This window comes from Adelges cooleyi, unplaced genomic scaffold, assembly GCF_023614345.1.
Source record: "Adelges cooleyi isolate 19-005CV unplaced genomic scaffold, UGA_ACOO_1.1 ACOO_flye_CR_arks_rails_tigmint_CR_PRNA_378, whole genome shotgun sequence".
NCBI classification, from domain to species: Eukaryota; Metazoa; Arthropoda; class Insecta; order Hemiptera; family Adelgidae; genus Adelges; species Adelges cooleyi.
Genome location: NW_026096054.1, coordinates 228,085 through 251,708, shown reverse-complemented (window position 1 = coordinate 251,708; position 23,624 = coordinate 228,085). Strand labels below are relative to the sequence as shown.

The 23,624-nt window shown below is 30.0% G+C and overlaps 3 protein-coding genes across 3 annotated transcripts; 2 read left to right on the top strand and 1 right to left on the bottom strand.

Annotated features, from left to right (window-relative positions):
- Positions 1–634: 634 nt before the first annotated feature.
- Positions 635–15,549, top strand: LOC126841203 (uncharacterized). Its single transcript, XM_050577526.1, has 8 exons — positions 635–711; positions 1,871–2,000; positions 2,141–2,417; positions 2,474–2,597; positions 10,276–10,405; positions 14,723–14,953; positions 15,031–15,307; positions 15,365–15,549. Exons 2-8 carry the CDS (start codon positions 1,980–1,982, stop codon positions 15,547–15,549), a joined length of 1,245 nt encoding a protein of 414 aa, XP_050433483.1. The 5' UTR covers positions 635–711; positions 1,871–1,979.
- A 561-nt stretch (positions 15,550–16,110) lies between these two features.
- On the top strand, positions 16,111–16,689 carry LOC126841208 (BTB/POZ domain-containing protein 9-like). Its single transcript, XM_050577532.1, has 3 exons — positions 16,111–16,200; positions 16,351–16,540; positions 16,598–16,689. Exons 1-3 carry the CDS (start codon positions 16,121–16,123, stop codon positions 16,661–16,663), a joined length of 336 nt encoding a protein of 111 aa, XP_050433489.1. The 5' UTR covers positions 16,111–16,120; the 3' UTR covers positions 16,664–16,689.
- A 4,981-nt stretch (positions 16,690–21,670) lies between these two features.
- On the bottom strand, positions 21,671–23,183 carry LOC126841205 (uncharacterized). The gene is made up of 2 exons (XM_050577528.1): positions 22,009–23,183; positions 21,671–21,924 (listed from the first exon to the last, which is right to left on the bottom strand). Exons 1-2 carry the CDS (start codon positions 23,138–23,140, stop codon positions 21,719–21,721), a joined length of 1,338 nt encoding a protein of 445 aa, XP_050433485.1. The 5' UTR covers positions 23,141–23,183; the 3' UTR covers positions 21,671–21,718.
- Positions 23,184–23,624: the final 441 nt, after the last annotated feature.

The following is a 23,624-nucleotide window of genomic DNA, read 5'->3' as shown; positions in this document are numbered from 1 at the left end:
GGTATGTTAACCTGGACACCAATGTCCAGCTCAGACTTTATTACTATACCGTTAATAGACAAATCAACTAATGAAAATAGAACATTCTTACCACTATAATTGCACCGATAAAATAACTCTCTAAGGGGGACCCACTTATTTCATAACCATGACAGATCTTGCAGCTTTTCACTTGATATTAGTAAAATTATTGAAGCGTTTACAATTATTACCATAACATTATACCCCTAAAGCAGGATATTTTTTAATTTATATTTTTGTCTAGCGTGTATGATTATTAAAATTATCATTTTTTTATTGAAATATCAGCTAAGCTCATTATTTCTACAATAATAATTAGAAACTCAAAATTATTATATACAAAAGATGACGATATTTACAATGCAGGAGAGATGACTTAACATTAATTATTTACAATATGATGACGGATAATGGGGATGGATGAACAATTAAGTATGAAGTTAATGTCAAAAGGATTCATTATATAGGAAAGAAGAGTGGTGGTGAGAGGGACCCGAAAATGGGAAATGGCAGAACACTAGAGCAGATGAATGAAGTCAACTGCAAATTCATCGTCGTGACGAGGGCAAAATGGGGAATCATTAAGAGAGATGCGATATGGGAGTAGGTTATGACTACATCTCAAACGACTGAAGCAGATCTTTTCTTTCCCTGATAGGTGGAGGTAATAAAACCATGATAGTTTGTTAGGTGAGTAGGTAGTATTATTATTATAGAATTCATTAGAATCTACCGTAGTATCTATATTTTAATTGTTTTTGTACCGTGTGTAGGACGACTCTCTATTTTGACTCTTTTGAGCTAAATGCTGATTGAATATTGTATAAATTATTTCTTGAATTGACTCTTTTCTTGACTGAACAGATAAAACATTTTCAATTGGATTGATTTCCTCTGTACGTTGCCTACAAAACTTCATTAACAAATATATTTCTTATGACTTTTTTACTGCTAATTTATCTTCTCTTAATAAGCTTTATTTAATATGTAGCCACTTATTAAGTAATCTTTAATTAGGCTCTCCTGAAGCTTGTTATATTTACATGACATACTCTTATTTTTCGAATCCGCTATATATTCACTGATGCTTTGTCTGCTGACTGCATGCAAGTAAAATGTTTGTTTCGTTTCAAGGTGATATTTTTTTGAATAAAGTAGGGAGTGAATAGAACTATCATCTCAAACATTTTGACTCGATTCTCATCAAAATAATTGAATATACAAGTTTAATATTTATTTTAGGTTTTCGGATGTTGTTTTAGTTGTAAATAATAAAAAATTCCACGCCCATCGTGTTGTGTTTAGCCTCACGTGTAGCCTCTGCGTGTAGCCTCACGCAGTGCATATTTTAGGTATTTAAATCATATAATTAATCATATTCATATTTCCTTATTTATAATAATACCTTAATAATCATTACGTTATACAATATCATCGAAAATCGTTGTTCAACTTTTTTATTTATTAATTGAATTTGTTTGCTATTTTTTTACGGTATCACCAATTTTCTAATCAACCATTCTAAATGTTTTTGTAAATGTTATACAAAAAAAAAAGTATAATTGTTTGTTTATTGGCTTAATATAAATCGATTTCAATATGAACAATTACTACTTATACATTTTCATGGCAATATTAATTAATTCTTGTAAAACAAGTGATATATTAAGTATTCAAACTGATTGTATGACTTATTATATAGCAGTTCAATATGGTCTAATCTTATCAAACTAAACGAGGGTAAATTTGTAATAAGTTTTAAAATGAAAACTCACTTTTTTTAGCCCATACAACGTTTTACCTTACCGGTTGTGGCATTTTTAGAGCTAATATTGTGTATAAATTTTAGTGCATTACTGTATAACGGTCATATAGAATCTCAAAAAAAGGATGTGCCAATAAATGAAGGATCAGCAACATCAATTAAAGTACTTCTTAAATCTATTTATTCCGGTCGAATGAATTTAAGTGTTCTAGAGGTAATATGTAATATATAAATTTAGAATATAAATATATTTTACAGAAAAGGATTTGTCGAATCCTTTCGTATTATGAATTTTGTTTTATGTATTAGAGTAACGTCATTTTGGAAGGATGTGACAGAAATATTAATTTTTAGGAAGCATTAATTCTAATTCTTACTCGTGACACGGCGTTTGCTAACGAATTGGATATATTCCGTGCGGTTTGTCGCTGGATCAAAAAGAACCAAGACGAACTTGAACCTGATGCTAAAACCAACATTTTATCTGCCATCAGATACCAGCTTATGGATGATAAAGAACTGTCTGAAGTTAACCAATCAGAGCTGGTTTGTTCGGATGCAATTATTTTAGATATCATTAAATCAAGAAGCGAGTTCGTTCCAAATGAACTCGATTATCGAGGACGATTAGGTAAGTCCAATTATTTGTTAAGCAAATTATGTACTATCAACTACTTTATTCTTTAGAACCCAATGTGAATCTCGCTCCGAGAAAGTTCTTCAAAAGTGGCGGTGGTACCATGAGCATGTTGGATCATCCATCGAATATCAACTATATTGAAATGAAGTTAATATGTAACGTAGATTCATGGTGTGTTTTTACTTATCAACTTTTTTAATTGGAGATTTAATATAATTTTATTTGTATAACAATTTAGACTAAAATGTATTTATATCACGTATAATATTATACATTATTGATAATTTTAATATATTGATAAATAAAATATAAATTTTTTACCACATTCAAAAAAATATTGCTTGTATAACAAACAATCAGTTATGACTTTTAATCATTATTGCAATAATTTTTGATCAATAATTTATAAATAATTACTTTTTTGCCATCCGTATTTATTAAAAAATAAAAATACAACCATTAATTTCTCAGGTAAATATCATATTGTTTTGTGGGCAAGTAGTATTGTTATTTTAATTTCGTTTTACGCACTGCAATAGATAGAAGTTAATAAAATCTCAAGTGGTTAAAGTATTAAATATCACTAAAAGAAATTTTTTATTATGTAATACATTAATAAAATGACAATTTAGATACAAGTGCGACGTATAAATATTATTGAAGTAAAATGAAAACAGTAGATGTGATTAAGTTTTTTAAAAGCTAACTACAATTGAGGGTCTATTTTAGTAGAACCATGTCATTGCCTCATTCAGAACGTCCTCATATTCATTATAACGACCCATTGGCCTTACCACAGTAATATAGCCGTCATAAGGTTTGTAATGGAATCTGCCATTTTGTGAAGTTAACATACAAACATTATCATCTTGATCAACACGAGTGATTTTTATATACGAATCTGGGAATCGTATACTTCGGAGCAAACCTATTAAAATACATATTTCGCTAAGGTTGGTGAATTCTGGTGTTTCTTTATCTAAAAAATTATTAAAAAAAATGTTTTTAAAAACTTTTTAATTTTAGCTTATATCTACTTTTATTTTTTGTTCAAAGGACAGTTTATACATGTGTATACGCAAAATCAAAGAAAAAGAATTACAAAACACATAAAAAAAAATCCTATTTTAAGTAACCTATTTTAAAACTAAGTATATTAAAATACATTTAAAAATGAATTACCGCAGTTTGCTTCAAAACTTTTTAAATTTATTTATTGTTATGGATTTAGTTTTTCTCTATTTAATATGTATTTATGAAATTTGTTACAAGTAGAACAATAATCATAATAGTTGTTATATTTACAAAGAGACAAGAGTAGATAGACAGAAAAATAAAGCCTACCAATGGAGGAACTTCGACAAACTTAAATAAAGATATATTTCAAATATTTTATTCTATAAAACTAGCAGATTATAATAATAACATTTTACTTAATTTTATGTGTACTATTCTTGTTCTAATCTTAAATCTTTTATGTATCTTGCAAAATTATTAATAAAAGGGCATTGCAAAAGTTTAAAATGGCAATAAATGAATAAAACAAACAAGGTTATATCATAATGCTACCAAAAGTTCTATGTTAAAATAAGAGTCTAAAAAACTCATTTCTTTATGTTGTGTGAGTTCTATTCCTACTTGTATTGTTACAATACTATTGGTATAATAATAAAATATATTATTGATATGTTTATGTAGAAATCGAGAAAAACATTAATAATAACAGATCCACCTTTGGTAATTACTTAGAATATTTGAATAGACAGTATGCTGGTCTACTAGAAAGCAAACGAAAGTAATACTTTCTTAAACATAGACCGAATATCTAGCGTAGTATCGGCTATTCAAGAATATAAGTGGATAGAGAACTACTTGTTGAGATGAAGTGTATAAGTTATAATTAATATATTATTTGAATGGTACATCGAATAAATTATTTATGATTGAAAGAATGTATAGTAGAAATCTACAAAAGTATTTATATTTACTTATTGCAGCCTTAAGTAACGTAAGTGTAACATATTGCATTGTTTTTCGTCTGCTTTCTCCAAGCAGAGACAATGTGCTACGATCATTCGAATTATCTGTGAAAAAATAAAATTACGTTGTTAACAAATATCATTTAAAAAAAAATTGATTAATTGGATTATAAACTAGGACTTTAGAGCTATTTACTTTATTTATTAAACGGTTGCTTACTTTCGTGGCGGCCAAGCTTAGGCACACGGATATCTGTATACAAATTTTGAAAATGTTTTAATATTTTACACTAAAAAACTCACAAAAAAGTTGGAATTATAATTTAAATGATCATAAAACTTAATAGTTATGATTTTTGAAAATAATTTGCATTAATGTGTGACTTTATATTATTACTTGTAACTTGGAATATTGCTTCTTGCACTGCTTTCTGATCAGCTATGACAATATTTTCTTAATTACAAGCAAAATAACATACATTTTCTTATGACAGGAATTTTAATGTAATAGATTATGTCTATTTAATTTTTTTAATTTAATAACATTAGAATTTTTTAATTAATTTAAAAAAGTAAAATACGACACTTGGAAAATACTATATAATATATTTTATTATGTCAAAAATGGTAATTTATTTTATATTAGGTACAGTAGGGTCGGGGCATAGTGGGGATGGAGCCTAGTTGGATCGGGACATAGTGGGAACGGGGAGGTCACAGGTTTATAGGAATTTTTAAATCTGAAAGTGATAAAATCACTTTCGAAAAAACGCTTCGACGCTAATCGGTAGTTAGTATTTCCAAGCCAGTACAGCCCAAACCAAGCACAGTATAAACCAGCAAAGTTAGAAAGTTTTAAATTAAGGTTCTGTATTTACAAATGAGCATCAAAGCGTTAATTTGAAGGTGATTTTATTCAATTTTATCACTTTTCTTTATAATAATTCCTGTAGACCTGTGATCTCTCCGTTTCCCCATTGCTTGGATTACATTATGCCTATACTCTACTGTACTAGTCCTCACGGATAAAATCACTTTAAAATAAACGCTTTGATGCTCATTTGTAAGTACAGAACCTTAATTTAAAGCTTTCTAACTTTGCTGGTTTATACTGTGCTTGGTTTGGACTGTACTGGCTTGAAAATACTAACTACCGATTGGCATCGAAGCGTTTTTTCGAAAGTGATTTTATCACTTTCAGATTTAAAAATTCCTGTAAACCTGTGACCTCCCCGTCACCACTATGCCCCGACCCAACTATCCTCCGTCCCCACAACGCCCCGACCCCACTGTACTGGTTTTTTTTTAACGTATGTTCTATGTTTAGGAGTAAAGCACCCCAAGAACTTTTCTTTCAATTGAAAACAAATTTACCATATAAATTAATAAACTAATTTCTATTTAATTTTACACGCTGAACCGATTTTGACGGAATTTTCACAGGTAAATGACTTTGCAAGTGATCTAGCAATTTGATAATATTTTTATTTAGTAGTAGTATAACCACACTTACGTTTACGTGCTTCAGTTCTTCCAGTGATTTCCTATGAAAGCATAAAGCTCTTCGGAAGTCTGTAATATTAAAAAAAGTTTTAACTGTACTTATAGTTAGCGGCTGCAATTAAACAAGTTATTATTCAACTAACTGTCAAGCTCACGGCGGCCAACATTACCAGCCGATGTCGATAACATATGAGTTGAATTTGATATCATATTATAATATGCATTTAGAACTTAGAATTTTATGTTAGTCCAATGCAGTCGGCCCTTGAACTTATTTTGATTGTTTTTGTTTATAAAGTCAAGAGGTGAGTGTGATGGACCGACGGTTTAACATTAAATAATCTTTTTAAAGAATTTGGGCGATGATTGGTCACATTATTGTATACTTAACTGCCACAAACAAAATTTAGCTAAAATCTTACGAATAATTACTAGAAAATTTAAATCCGAAAAAATGTAATCAAATACTTAAAATTGACTGTGCTAATTATTAAGTATACTTAAATTTAATTATTATTAAATTGTATTTATAATAATTTTTTTTAGTAGGTACATAAATAAATACAAAATGGAAACGGTTATTTCCATTACCTTGAGTCTAGATATATTAAAGGAGTAATATAATATCCCAAAAATATTAAAGAGTTCATTTTAGAATTAATAGAAAACTTCGAATCTTGTCTAATTGATATTTACCATTTAAACACCTAGCACGTGCTAATGAAATAGCAAAAATTTAACAAAGAATCATAATAAAATAAATCTTAAGAATAACCCTAACAAAATCAAACTTGAACAACAAAATTACTGACAAAAACTACTAACAGATAATCCACAAAAATATTTTAATTTGTTTTATTTATGGTCATGCAAATTTTACTTCTTCACAGTTAAAATTTGCCATATGGCTGGGGGTCAACTTGTAGTGAATAAAAGGGAGGTTCTATCTTTCATACAACCCTTCCCCTCGAATATAATTATAATAATTGATTACTCGTCAAGATGGATTATATCATCTTCTTCTTTTTTACAATCTGACAATTCAACGACGTCCGAAGCCGGTTTGTTTTGGCATTCCGGCGTACGATCACTATTTGTAAAATTATAAACATCTTAATAGGATTAAAAGACGATTCATGTGAAGTTGCACAGAGATTTTTATTCGAATCCGGTCTGGTTTTTATTCCAAGGTAATTGTTTTTTTTATTTACTTGATTTACGATTTAACACCAACTTCCTGTCCCACACGAGCTAAGACAATTTTTGCAATCACCATCTTCCCTCTATCTTGTTTAGTGATAGCCAATAAAAACACAACAACTTACACTTGTCTGCATTTTCCTTTAAAAAAAATCAATCTATTTCCTTTAGTATTTTGTTAGCGTGAGCAAATTGTTTAATTTTGTAAACCGCTGTTTAATTTTATGGGTTCGATTACCAGGGTTGTAATTGATATGCCCGCACACATTAGTTGTATCAAATTTAAATTATACCTATTTCCTATCTCCCTAAGGGGGGGGGGTGCAAGTTTTATTGTTTTTGGGGTTTTTACCCGTAGTTTTAAGACATTTAAGTTGAAAATTTGTCAGTAGTTAGAAATCATATATATCCATAACAGATTAAACGAGGAAAAAATTCGGCCGAACAGTTTTTCTTTAATTACCGGAAATTTTTTCGCAGAATTCGTATATTTTAACAAAAACACCTAAGATCTTAAAAAATTGTATCAAACCATAACAACATTTTTTTGTAGATCTATTCAGAATGATACTATTAAGTTTTGATACTCAAGATACTCATTTTTAGGTTTGAATTAATTTTTTTTTCTTTATTCGTCCTGTATTCGTATTTTTGCCAAAAGTTTGCTATTGTACAATAAAAATCATTCCCGCGACACACAAAATACGTAAGCGCACCAATTATGTACACAATTGTTTGTTTAAAAACTTTGTTAAGTATACAAAAAAAAAATATACTGGGGCATTTTCAATAAAACAATATATATCTATATCGGTTGGCTTACAATATCTGTGAACGGCGAATGGTTTTTTTCTAAGTGTTTTGTATAGAATTCATAAACCATAATAACACGTATAACACAATGACGTTTGTTTATTTTATTGCGCTTATCGTTTTAAGGTCAGCTCCAGGTATGTAGTATATTTCATATACGTCTACATAAATAATTTTCTTCTTATAATCGTAGTATTTAATCTTAAGTGGCAAGTTCTGATCACAATAATTATGATAATTATCGTAATTAGATATTGCTTAACAAGTTTATAATAAAGTTTTCAAACTCTGTTCTTAATTTTATATCGAGTGCTAAAATTATAAGATTATTTTACAATTATAAAACTATAGTACAATTGCACAGTAAAACTATCATTTCTATTTTATTTAAACAATTTAAAAAATACTTAATCAAATTGATGAATGCTAAGTCATGTCGTAAATAAACTATTCATATTCGTTTGCAAAATGTGTTTTATTTTTTAGCATTTTCTAATCCTACCGGTTATGCATCGTCTTCGTCTAATCCACCAGGTTCTGAGCAAATCGATCACGTTCCCTGTTTGGTCAATGACATTACCAATTTGTATGAAAATGAAAAGTATGTGTTATATTACGACATTTTATAATATATTTATAATAATATAGAAGATTCATAAGGTAAAAAAGGCTGTTGGTATTTATTTATTTAGATCATTACATTTTATTTAGTATTTACAATCTACGTATGTGTGCCGAGAGTTATAACAATATATGATACTGTATGATAAAACTGTAACAGTGTTGCCTACTATAGCATGCCCTCTATAAAAAAAAATAATAATATCTAGTGCATTAAAATTATTCTCATAAACAAAACATTCTAGACAAAATATAATGTTATCACATATAAAAACTAATAAGGTAATAAAATAAAACATATTAATGAAAAACAAGATAGATATAAAAGATACAAATATTCAAATCATAAAAATTATCAACAATTAACATAAATATCTCTTAAGTTTTACTATTCTCTTACCATGTCTAATTACTACCTCATGCTGTTTAAGAACAGCTATAGAGAATTTGAATAATTAGTTTGCTTACTGCAACTATCATCTAATGGTATCATTATTTTCAGAAGAGTTACAAGGACAAGTCAATTAATCCATTCTATAGGAATCGTTACCTTTTTTATTACTTTAGATTTACACATATTGTTTAGTTATTCAATTAGTTGATTATAAAAAGAAAAAGTTATTTATCCTGGAGCGTCTGTTATGGGTTTGATATAGTGATCAATGTGTATATGACATTTTATTAGAACGCTGTCTAGGTCTAAGTTTTGTTTAATATGCAGCCACTTATTACGATGACCAATTATTAAGGCAACTTTAATTAGACTCTCCTGAAGCTTGCAAAATTCACATGACATGCACTTATTTTTCAAATCCGCTATACATTTAGTTGCTGACTGCAAGCGAGTATAAAGTTAGTGACACTCCACGGTAACATTTTTTTTGGAATAAAGCAAATAGTGAATAGAAACTATCACCTCTTTCAACTTAACTTTAGTAATACCCATATCAAATTAATTGGATATTTTTAGTGACGGTTTACCAATAAAATTAAGGAATTTTAAGGAAGGATTTCTATATTCACTAGACACAAATAATGACATTTAACATCAACATCATTGATTATACTTAAACAGCTATCGCTGAAACACTACCTTCAATAAGGATAACAAATACATATACTTTATCAAAATGATATATTAAATATACAAAAAAACAAAACCGGTTTTAATATAAATTTTTTTTTTTAATTGTTCTGTATTATATTTAAAGATAGAATATCATACATAAATCATTATTCATGTTTAGTATTCATAAGTATATAAATTATGTATTTTAATATTTATTTTAGGTATTCTGATGTTGTTTTAGTTGTAGATAAAAAACGATTTCACGCCCATCGTAGTGTGTTAGCATCACGCAGTGATTATTTCAGGTAATAAAATCTTATCAATTAGTATAGTATTCTCTTAGTAAACATATAAAATCTACTTGAACCCTAAACCATAAAAATTATACCATTCTTGCGTACACGTGTTACGACAACGATGTGAAGATGATAACATTGTTGTCGTAACACGTGTACGCAAGAAGGGTATAATTTTTATGGTTTAGGGTTCAAGTAGATTTTATATGTTTACTATATATTTAACCATAAGTTTGCTTAACAGTTTTTTCTAGTATTCTCTTAGTAATAATACCCTACTAAGCACAACACATACAAATTTGTCAATTTGATTTTTTTAAATAGCGAATATAATGCATTTTTGTACTAATATTGTGTATATTTTTTAGCGCATTGCTGTTTGGAGATCATAAAGATTCCCGTCTAAAGGAGGTGCCAATAAAAGAAGGATCAGCAACCTCAGTCAATGTTCTCCTTAAATATATTTATTCTGGTAGAGTGGATTTAAGTACTCTAGAGGTAAATTATAGTCGACTTAGATGACCGATATTTAAAGACAGAAAAAGTACCATTTTCAAGGTTGTGCGTTTTTTTAAGGATCGTTCGGTCAATCGGTTGTAATTTTTTTTTTTAAAAAGAAACTTTTTTTTTTTTTTTATTAAAGAGTATTTACAATCTATGCTGCAAGGCATAATAAGCAAATAGTTACATTGTTATATATACAGAGAGAGGGAAAAAAAAAACAAATAGAAACTGTGATTTGATATGAGGAGGGAGGCTATCCAGTGATAGAACCCAACGTGATTTTTGTTCTAATTATTTTTAATTAGATTAATTTGAATTATTGTATTAACAGATCTCGACACCAATGTCTTCGGAGTCGGCGAGGTGGATTTCCGGGGAGTGAATTAGAAGCAAGTTGAGATATTAAAGGATTAGAACGAGTGTGTAATTTGGAATGAAATTTTTTGTAGTGTTTTATGGCTAAATGGTTTATTGGTTCTATTTTAAAGTCATTTTGAAGTGTGCAGTTTGATACATACCATGGGGCAGAAGAGATAATACGTAGAGTGATAGATTGGAAAGCTTGTAAGGTACGAAGTTGGGATGGTTTTGCACATCCCCAAATTTGGGTTGCATATGCCCAAATAGGCCTTAATAGGGATTTGTATAAAATAATTTTAGTGTGGAAAGGTAATTTTGATTTGAGGATTGGACGTAGTAAATGGAGTCTGCTGTTGAGAATTTTTCTTTTAGATTTAATGTGGGAGCCCCAAGTTAAACCTTTGTCGAGTGTGACCCAAGATATTTGACTTCCGAGGATATTGGAATAAGTATTCCTTGGAATTGGGGAGGCGGTGGAACAGACTTTTTTAGTGTGAAGGGAACGTACACAGATTTATCTGGATTAATTTTAATTCTCCAATTAGATGACCAGAAATCAATTAGATTTAAGTGAGTTTGGAGGAATTTGGAAGTAACTTCTGGATCATTTACTAGGGAGAGTATTGCAGTGTCATCTGTATAAGTAGCCATAATAGTATTTGGTGTTTTTGGAATGTCAGCCGTAAAAACATTAAATTGATCAGGGGAGAGGTCACTGCCCTGGGGCACTCCTGCTTTAATTTGGTGGTATGGTGAAAAGGAATTACCATATCTGACTCTATAACTTCTATTTTCTAAATAAGAACGAATTATTAAGTAATATGGGGCAGGTAGGAACAATTTGAGTTTGAAGAGTAGGCCTTCATGCCATACACGGTCAAAGGCCTGGGCCACATCCAAAAATACCCCTGGACAATATTGTTTTTTTTCAAAAGAAGAACAAATTTGATCTGTTAGTCTGTGAATTTGGTGAACAGTCGAGTGATTGGATCTAAAGCCAAATTGGGAATTAGGAATTATGTTGTGGGCATGTAATATTGGTTTTATCCTTATAAGTATAATTTTCTCAAACAATTTGGCGAGAGTTGGGAGTAAGCTGATAGGTCTATAGGAAGTAATCTCATTTTTTGATTTGTCGGGTTTGGGGATAACAATTATTGTGGATATTTGTCGTATTAATGGAAAATAAGAAATTCGCAGCATGGAATTAAAAATATAAGTTATTAAAACAATTGTTTTTTTTTGGCAAATTTTTGAGGATTTTGTTAGTTATGAGGTCATGTCCTGGTGATTTCCCTTCTTTTAATTTATTTATTAAAAATTTGATTTCACTTGGTGAGGTATGTTTTGCAGGTAATGACATTGGAAGAGGACTATTGACAAAAATATTAACCTTTTCTAAGTGTTCGTGGTTGGGAAATACGTCAGTATGTGGTTTGAAAATGTTGGAAAAATGCTCTCCGAAAAGGTTGGCTTTTTCTTTGTCAGAGATGGCCAAGGATCCATTTGGGCCAGTTATAGGTGGAAGTTGTTGTTTTATGTTAAGTAAGCTTTTGGTAGTTTTCCAGAGTGAGCCATCTTTTGAGTTTAAGGACTGGTATTTTCTTTCGAAGTACTCAGTTTTGTGTTTTATTATTAATTTTTTAATAGTGTTCGTTAAGTGATTAAATATTTGTTTGTCGGAAGGATATCGATATTTCTGCCATCTGGAGATTTATCGGAAATCAACGTTTTAATATATAAAGGCAAAGTATGATTATTTGATTGATGTTTACTGGTTGGATATGACGCATTGTCGACGGCAGATTGTACAAAAGTTACGAGGTCTTGGGCAGCGTTTTCTATATCAATTTTTGATTTAAGGGAGATATTTAGATTAGTAGTGTTTTGCATAATTTCAGAGAATTCTTTCCAATTTACTGGGCCTTGCGATAAAGAAGGATGTATAAGATTAAGTTCTGGACTTTCATTTAATTTTAGAAGGACAGGAGTGTGGTCTGAGCTAAGGTCATTTAGGTTATTAATAGAGAATTTCATAGTTCTAGGTAGTGTTGAAAGAAAGAAATCTAATATATCAGGGTGTTTATTTTCGTGTTGGGGCCAGTAGGTAGGACCATTTGGCGATATGGATGTGTAATTGTTGTTGTTAATGATTTTTTGGAGTATTTTTCCTCTTGAGTTGTCGGATATGCAACCCCATTGGGAGTGTTTGACATTAAAATCGCCCCCAGCCAAGAAGTTTGGTCCTAGGGATTTTAAAAAATCTTTTAGTTGTGTCGTAGTAATAGTAGGGTGAGGGGGAAGGTAAACTGAAGATATTTTGATCGGTGTGTGATTTAATGTTATTTGGATATTAGTTGCCTGTATAGTAGGGGTTTGATTAATAGGGAGTAACTGATGCTGGATTTTAGAGGAAATAATAATAGCAGATCCTGCATGAGCAGTATTGTCGGGGTGATCAGTTCTATAAACCTTAAAACCAGGGAAAAATAGTTTAGTGTTTGGTTTACAGTGGGTTTCAGAAATAAGTGCCAGATCGATTTGTTTTTCTGATAGTAAGTTTAACAGTTCAGAATCATGTTGTTTTAAACCGTTAGCATTCCAAAGCAATATCTTTAGTACGTTTATATTTGGTTGATTACTGACCATCTTTCATAAGTTTATTTATAACTGTTGTGAGTAGTGATATGAGAGGGTTAATTATTAATTTAAACTCAGAAATGATGGAGGAAAGTTGAGTAGCTATATTAAACTCAGGTGGATTAATAGTTGCGTTTGGGGGTGTATTATTTGGAGCGTTGGAATGGAGATGTTGGAGTGGAAGGGTGGAGATTACGAATGACTATTCGGAAGGGTTTGTCTTCTTGAGCTTGGTAGGTATGAAACTCAGCCTTATTTTCTTTTAGATATTTGATGACTGATCTATATGAGTCGGAGTTGGTAGTTTGGACTTTTAAGTTCTTGGTAGTTGCTTTAACAACAAAGTTATTGGCGCCGATTAGATCGATTAAACATGTTCGAAGTATGTGAAAATCTAATACTCCACGGATGAAAATAGGTGGAGGAGGTTTGATTTTTGTTTGTTCAATTTCCTCATTTAGGTCGTTGCCCGTCTGATCTATTTCGATATTTTCGTCTTCAACATTATCGATGTCAAGTGGAGCAAACCTATTAGAGGAAGCAAAAACAGTTATGTGTTTTTTATTTTTCCCTGCTAATGATTCAGTTGATATCGGTTTAGATTTGTATTTAACCGTTTGAAATTCAGAGTCGTTTTTTGTTGATTTATTTTGATTTTTATTATTATTGGGTGATAGGCCCGGAGAGCCGAGTCGCTTAGTGCGATTAGGAGTAATAAGTCCATCAGTATGATCGGATAGATCTGAAGAAAGCGAAAGTCGATTTGGCACGCTCTGTATACGTGACGCTTTTATTGTTAACGGAGGTACTGTTTTGTTATTTTTGTTCATGGCGACAGGTAAATTTATCGCGCGATAGCAATAACTGGTTTAAGCGGACCGTCCGAGCGCGGCCGCGATGGCAGTATTAGCAATTAATAATATATTAATTAAATAAATTACCAAAAAGACAATGATGAGGCTCAGAGGTGATGTAGAAATGAGATGTTCAACTCGTTGGAAAGCAGGCACTTTTTCAAAAAGATTACTTTTTAATACGACAAAAACGGTGAAAAATGTAACGAGATGTTTGATTATAACTAGATGAAATAACGGAGCACGATGTTGCATGGTCAACGATCAGGTTCGGGATGAAAAGAAACTCTTAACCACAAAAAAATAATACACTTTAGCGTGTATGCGTATTTCGGCAGAAATGTTACCATCATCAGCGCTAATAACAGACTGGGTTGTAATTTATGTGTTAAATTGGAAAAAAAAAATATTATTCAGAAAACGATTATCAAATACACATATTTTTTTTATTTTTTAGAGTAAAGTTATTGTGGAATTATTAATTCTCTCGAATGTATATCGTTTTTCAAACTTACAATTTTCACTGTCTGAGTATTTACTGAGTAAAATCGATGAACACAATGCAAGTTCGTTGTTTGTTGTGGGACTTTGCTATCAAATCAAAGAACTCGAAATCGAATCACTTAATTTTATCGACATTCATTCTTTGGATGTATTGCAATCTGAAGATTCCTTTTCTTTGACGCCCGTAACGATATTTCCATATTAAATATCATTATTGCTCGTGTTAGGTAACCAGTTGTGACAGAATTTTTTTTTTTTTAGGAAGCATTACTTCTAATTCTTAATCGTGACATGGTGTATGCTAATGATTTGGATATATTCCGTGCGGTTTGTCACTGGATAAAAAAAAAAAAAGACGAAATTGATGCTGAAGCTAAAACCAAAATTTTATCAGCAGTCAGATATCAGCTTATGGATGATGAAGAACTGTCGGAAGTTAGGCGATCAGAGCTGGTTAGTTTGGATTCGAGTATTTTGGATGTCATAAAATTGAGTATAGAGTCCCTCCCACAAGAATTTAAAGATCAAGGACGACTAGGTAAGCCTATTCCTTTATTTAGCAAAATATGTTAGTACCAACTACTATATTCTTTAGAACCTAATGTGAATTTCGCTGGAGATACACCCAAAGAGCATTTTCAAATTGATGGCGGTACCATGATCATGTTGGATCATCCATCGAAAATAAACTATATTGAAATGGAGTTAAGCGACAAACAAGCAAAGTATGGTTCACTTATCAATATTTCTAATCAAAGATTTAATGTAATTTTATTTTAATAAAAATGAGAACTAATATATATTTTTATCACAAATAATATCATACAATAATCATAATTTTGTTTATTCGCGAATTGAATTTATTCTCAAATAAAATATAGTTTTTTTATCCATAATCAAAAATATGTTGTTTAAGCACCGAACTATTTAAAAATAATTTCCTTTTTATAACTTTGCTTATAAAAAAATACACGACCGTTCATTTGATCGAATTATTTGATTATTTAGATCTTACACTTATTACATTCAAGTATCGATGGATAGCCAAAATTGGTTGCGTGTAATAGATCATTCAAATTATCATTGTCGGTCAATTCAACGTTTATGGATTAACCGAAGATTTGTTAGGTACATCCGTATTGTTGGCACCAATAATACTAGTAATAAGAGTTTTAACTTTTTGAAAGTCATGTACAATACGGAAAAATTGCACTTGGTAGAAATCAAAAACGGATTAGTGGGTAAGGATAATACGTACTCATTCACTGATTAATATAAAACAAAAACATATTTGTCTAATGAACTGATTGAAATCCTATTAGCACCAAAGTACGATGTTACTTTACCATCTATGGATAGGTCCATAGTCATAAATCAACCAGAATGTTTACAAATTCAACTCGCCCAACCGTATATGCTTAGATCAATGAGGTAATCGCTTAAATAACATTTAACATGTACTTTGGTTTCTATTATTTATTTGTTATATTGTTTGCGCCTGGAATACAACTTTTTATTGTTTAAAAAATAATTTATGGTCGACTCTGGCAATAAGATCAGGAGTATTATAATTATTTATAGGATACTGCTTAATCGTGGCGAAAGCCGAGCCTGTGGTTACACTATTCATGTTTCGGTCAATGATGAAGATTGGGATATTATTGTAGATAAATCTAAGGAGTCGACCCTATCATGGCAGTTGTTAAAATTTGATCCAAGACCGATAGTGTATATACGTGTTACTGCCGTTCGCACTTCAGAAAATGACAAAGTAATAAAAATAATCTAATAGTGTTGTTTAAACTGTTTAAAAAATTGTTTTTTTTAGCTGTTTAAACGTATAATTTTGGTGGCACCTGCTGAAGTATATTTTAACGCTATCCCAAAACAGTAGTGGTCGATACCGCAGCTTTTACGTCCTTAATAGCGCCATCACTCGCACGAAGCCTACTTCTATACGGATCTAATGGAATTTTTTTACATATTATTATATGTGACTATAATTTTTTTCTGCTTAATAAATATATATAACATTCAAATTACTGGTCACATAAAACTAATGTCTATATATTATTTTATAAACATAACAGTATTGGTTCACGAATGTCTGTAATTAAACAAATTTTTTTTCTCAACTCAAATAAGATGTTGGATCGTATGTATTACCTTCTTCTAGTAGTGAAGATATTTAAAACAAGTATGCTTATACATCGTTCTCCGTTTCGTTGATTTTCTAAAAATTAAAATTTTAATTTATTGGTTAATGTGTTTTTTACTTGAATGTGTCCTATAATCGTATTTTCGCGATTTTTAAATTTGCTATTATACAATGAAATTCATTCCTGCGTCACACAAAATACGTACAACAGACATATATATATCGGTTGGTTTACAATATCTGTGGACGGCGCTTTGTTTTTTTCTCAGTGTTTTGTATAGAATTCATAAACCATATTAACACGTATAACACAATGATGTTTGTTTATTTTATGGCGCTCATCGTTTTAAAGTCAGCTCCAGGTAAGTAATATATTTCATATAGGTCTACATAAATAATCGTCTTCTTATAATCGAAGCATATAATCTTAAGTCGTTAGTTCTGAACACAAACCGTCTTACTGACAAGTTATAATGTCTAAGATAAGCTCAAAAAAGATCGTGTGTAGTCTAATTAGATAATTTTTAACAAGTTTTTCAGAAGGTTTTCAAAATCTGTTCTTAATTTTATATCGAGTGCTAAAATTATTAGATTATTTTACAATTATAAAACTATAATACAATTGCACAAAAAAACTATCATTTCTATTTTATTTAAACAATTTAAAAAATACTTAATCAAATTGATGAATGCTAAGTTATGCCGTAAATAAACTATTCATATTCGTTTGCAAAATGTGTTTTATTTTTTAGCATTTTCTAGTCCTACCGGTTATGCATCGTCCCCCTCTAATCCACCAGGTTCTGAGCAAATCGATCACGTTCCCTCTTTGGTCAATGACATTACCAATTTGTATGAAAATGAAAAGTATGTGTTATATTACGACATTTTATAATATATATATATATATAAGATTCAATAGGTGAAAAAGACTGGTGGTTTTTATTTATTCAGAACATTACATTTTATTTAATGGTTACAACTTTACGTGTGTGTGCCGAGAGTTGTATATATATATGATATTGTATGATAACACTGTAACAGTGTTGCCTACTTTAACATGCCCTCTAAAAAAATTATAAAGAATACAATCTAGTAAATTAAAATAATTCTCATAAACAAAACATTCTAGACATAAACTATAATATTATCACATATAAAAACAAATAAGGTAATAAAATAAAACATATAAATGAAAAATAAGATACATATAAACGATACAAGTATTTATAAATCATACAAATTATCAACAATTAACATAAATATATCTTAAGTTTTACTATTTTCTTACCGTGTCTAATTACTACCTTTTGCTGTTTAATAACTATAGGAGAATTTGAATAATTAGTTTGCTAGCTGCAACTATCATCTAATGGCATCATTATTTTCAGTAGAGTTACAAGGACAAGTGAATTAACTCATTCTATAGGAATCGTTACCTTTTTTATTACTTTAGATTTACACATATGGTTTAGTTCTTCAATTAGTTTATTATATAAAGAAAAAGTTTTTTATATTGGAGCGAATATAATATATAAATCATTATTCATGTTTAGTATTCATAAGTGTATTAATCATATACTTCAATATTTTTTATAGGTATTCTGATGTTGTTTTAGTTGTAGATAAAAGACGATTTCACGCCCATCGTAGTGTGTTAGCATCACGCAGTGATTATTTCAGGTAATAAAATCTGATCAATTAGTATAGTATTCTCTTAGTAAACATATAAAATCTACTTGAACCCTAAACCATAAAAATTATACCCTTCTTGCGTACACGTGTTACAAGCTTGGACGGATCAATTTTAATCGTCTGTCGAAACAAAAGGATGTACACGTAGTTCAGACCACAGTTTTGGCGTTGAACCATCGGTATAATCATTATTCCACTGTCACTAGTGCTGATCACAAACTAGAGTTAGCAAAAAAACGGTTTTTTTTATTTAAGACCAGGAAATGTTTGGTGTTAACTCGAAAATATGCAACCGCGGGTCTTTTACATGCGTCCAAATAAAAATGAAAATAGAAGACATGGAGCAGATGGGCGAACAGGGTAAACAATATCAGCTAAGAAGACTAAAAAATCAAAATCACAAAATATTTTTTCAAAAAATTCTATCCTGTACAATCAGTATATTTAAAGCTCCAACAATATCATTGGATTCACACTGGATTTACCTCCTTTAACACTTCATTTAATAAAGATGAACGAAGTAGGAGTTGGGTTAGATAATAATTGTACAACTCTTATGTTTTATAAGCCCAAATTAATTATAATTGCTCGAGAAACAAAAAAACGAAGCCAGTTCTAAGCAATAAAAAGGGTTAGAACAGTCTTTATTTGTAGCGAACGACGACAGCCATATAATAGTTATAATAATATACGAACGATCCAAACTCACATATATTATTATGTGGCTTTTCGGACAAGACTTTTTTTGGCGGGTTCTTAATCCGTCTCTTGACATCTCGTTAATTGTTTACAGCTTTTTTCCGTGTCCAATAAAGTATATTATTTTGTTTGATGTTTTTTTATTGGGTTACTGGTATAATGAGATATATATATCATGGACAGAGTTGTTTTCAACACAAGTCGGTGTCCTGTGCCAGGTTTTTATGTTCAAAAATAATGTACACCAGCGTTCTATATATTAATTTGTACCGTCCTCCGACAAGATTAATCGATGCACCAAACAACAACACACTGCAGTATGGAAAAATACACTCTTTGAACGGAATTCTTTGCAACACACGAAGTAAAAAAATGTAATTATTTTTATAATCGCGCATTACGCTCTATTTTTAAACCTCAGGTAACGGCCTGCCGCCAAAAACAATAGTTACATAATAACACAACTATATAGCGATAAATACAAAAGATCAGATCTGAGATTCACACAGCAGACTTCATAGGATGAACTGACTTTATGAGGGAAAAAAATATTAATGATTCTAAAGAGAATTAATTGTAAAAATACAAATGATTCTTAGGCGGGGTAGTGTTTCACGTTCTGTCATCTCGGTCGGCCACCCTAGTCCTACACCTTCGTTTCCTCTCTTTGCTTCTACATTCATATCTTCATCACAACTCTCACTGAACTACTATCTCAACCCTATCTCTCGTTTTCCCCACAATTGATGTAACACTTAGACTCCCCTTTAAGTATATTTTATCTTATGTTGGAATATGAAAATAACAAATAGGACACAACACTTTGTGGAAATCATTTTCGTAATATTATTTTCCAATATGATACAGTACAATATGATAATAAAGTTTTTTAAAAATCTATAATAGATCCGAACAGTTATAAGCTAGCAATCGTAATAAACGGGAACTCTGTACGGTTTTTTGCTTTGTTGGGTACAGATTTGAATAACATACTATTTTGAAAATATTTTACTTAATACATCAACCACAAGTGTTTTTTGTTCCGATACATAGCTAAAAGGGTATTACGTTATTATGTTTACCATTATAGTTTTTTTATGTGTTTTTGGACACAGCTGTTCTAACCTTTTTACCGACAACACATCCCCAAAAGTTCCTATAATTCCTCTATTTTACTTTAAAAACGATTGAAATTGCTTAAAAATATATAGTACCTTTAACGGGCGTCAACAACTGGGTATTTTTGGTTAAAATTAACTCATTCTATTCAAACGTAATGAAGCTAAGTATACTTCTATTTGAGTTTTCTAGGAATTCTAATGTTATTCAAGACTTAAACTAGAGTATTTTTACGTAAGTTCTGATCGAAGTAGAAACATGTTTTTTCAAAAAAATAGATCCTATATGCGTTATAAATGATGAAAAAAAAAATTAATTATTTTAATAAATCCTTAATTTGAAAGTGAATTGATCACTTTATAGTTGTAATAGTTCCTGTAATCAGGTGACAACCCCTTTAACACTATGCCCTGACCCTACTATTCCCCGGGGGGAGGTGGCAAATATGAAGAGTCTTTTTTTTTGTTAGACTTAAAAAATGTACAATAAGAAAAAGTTCATAAAAAACTCCATGCTTATCAGTCAATGCCTGTACCTATTAATGTGTGTATAAAGTATAACTTATCGGACGGTTAAGAGCATAATATATAAAGTAAAACATTTTTAACAAGTTTTGAATTAATAAAGAAAATGTAATTCAAATAACTTGAAACTTATATTGTAACAACTTTTTAGATAACTATACAAAAGTACAGAACTCAGAAGTTTTTCACAACTTTGTAAGACTCTTTAAAAAACGTGCCAGAGCCATATGTGTTTAATATCAATATTATAAAAGTATTATACAGTATTCCGACTAAAAGCGACATAAAAATGAATAATATAAAAATAATATATTTTACTCATTTACACATGTTGGGCTGAAGCTACAAAATAAAAAAGATAAATAAATGGATGCATAGACTTTTAGTGTGTACCATTTGTCGAACAAATAAATACAAACGATTGTGTTTTAAACTAAATACTTTATTAACATTGCATAATACATTAATTGGATGAAAACAATTTTCATCAAACATAATTAATCGTAAGACTTATGTTTTTTTAACAATTGTTATTGTTATAAAAACTTAACTTTAATGCTGAAATTAATTTCCAAAAAATACGGTATTCTCTATGTTTTTGAATATAATAATTAGTCAACTAAAAATACCTGCAATTAATTTTAAAATGTTAATTGTAAAACTTTTTAATAATTATTTCTAACATAATTTTAACAAAATGCCTTGATTGTATTAAAGCATGGGATATTTAAATTCAGCAGTTAAAAAACAACGTTTAAACGGGTTTTTCAACAGTTTTAGGATTCAAAAACATCGAAATACGATCGCTATAGTCTCTGATAAACTTCAAGTATGATTGATATAATTTAAACTCGAGCGAATCTCCAATGTAGCGTTTAGTCTCATTAATAAATCCTTCTGCTGTACTTAAATGGTATTGAATAAAGTTTGATGGTTCCATATATTCTAATGGATGCAGACCTAAAATAGTGGATACTCTATTATATTCATTTTTAATTTTTTCAACCATAATGTCTTGGTTAAAATGATTATAATGGTCTATACCTTTTTTTAAGATAGTATTGAGTTCATGGAAGATATCGTCATCATTTAAATTTAACAAATCAATACCGTTTTGTAATATCAATTGAAAATCTCTTATATAAAAATTGACGCTTTCTTTTAATCTGGTAGTACAATGAACATACGGGTTATAGTTGCTCTTAATTATATTATTTAATTGAATTAAGAATTGCCATGTGGTTCGCAACAACACAAATCTTAATATGTCAATAATCATTAAATTAAGTTTTCCAAACATGAGTAATCCTTTGAAACCATGATGTTTAGGAAACTCTAAATAAGGCTTCATTGCTTGATTCAATATATTCCAATTATATTCATATACATAACAAGATGCATATGTTCTAAAACGGATTAGAAATTTAATATATATTTCTTCGATTGCGGTTTTTAAAAATGCTTCATTAATGTTTGGGTTGATAAAACTTTTAAGGCCATTTTCCAGATTGCCCTTGTGTAATTGGTTTAGCAAAGTTTTATTATCAAGAATTAACTTACGTGCGCTATGATCATATGTAACTAACTTTCCAGAATTTATGATGAAATTATTTTCACCGTAACAATTATTAGTCTCCAGATATTTGTTGAGTTCAGTGACAACGAAATTATTTTGATGCATTATATTTCTCCGAATACCGCATTGTATCCACCTTTTTATCAAAGGTAATTGAAAGCATTTGCTCATGGTTATTGTGTGATTGTAAACTAACCATACTTCTGACACCTGTATTCCTTTCACATCGATAAAAGTACTAACCATTTTCACGGATTCGTCAAAGAATGAAATCAAATCTGTTACTAGTAAAGAATCGTCTGCTGCTTGAAAAATTTGTTCTACTATTGAAAAATGATAATGCGCACTGAAAAGATAACTGAATTTCAGTTGGTCGAATCTGGATGTTATTGCTTGCCTTAGGTTTTCATTAGATAAACTAGTGAAATCGGTTACTGCTAACTCATCGTTCTGCGTCTTATATCCAGTATTAAGTTTACTCACTTGTTTCAACTGTGTTAGTAGTTTTTCACGTTCTTCTTTATGATTATCGTCGCACATGAGCATCTTATGTTGGAATATGAAAATAACAAATAGGACACAACACTTTGTGGAAATCATTTTCGTAATATTATTTTCCAATATGATACAGTACAATATGATAATAAAGTTTTTTAAAAATCTATAATAGATCCGAACAGTTATAAACTAGCAATCGTAATAAACGGGAACTCTGTACGGTTTTTTGCTTTGTTGGGTACAGATTTGAATAACATACTATTTTGAAAATATTTTACTTCATTTACCACAAGTGTTTTTTGTTTGGATACATAGCTAAAAGGGTATTGGTTTACGTTATTATGTTTACCATTATAGTTTTTTTATGTGTTTTTAGACGCAGATGCTTTAACTGCCTAACCAACATTAAAAAAGACATCACCAAAAGTTCCTATTATTTGTCCATTTTTCTTCAAAATCTATTGAAACTGCCTTAAAATATAATATAGTATATCCAGGCTTGCTATGTGTTAGTAAACGAACAGTTATGTTCGTATGTGACTCATAACCTTCGTATATTTTTTGTTAGTACAAATGTTTTTGTATT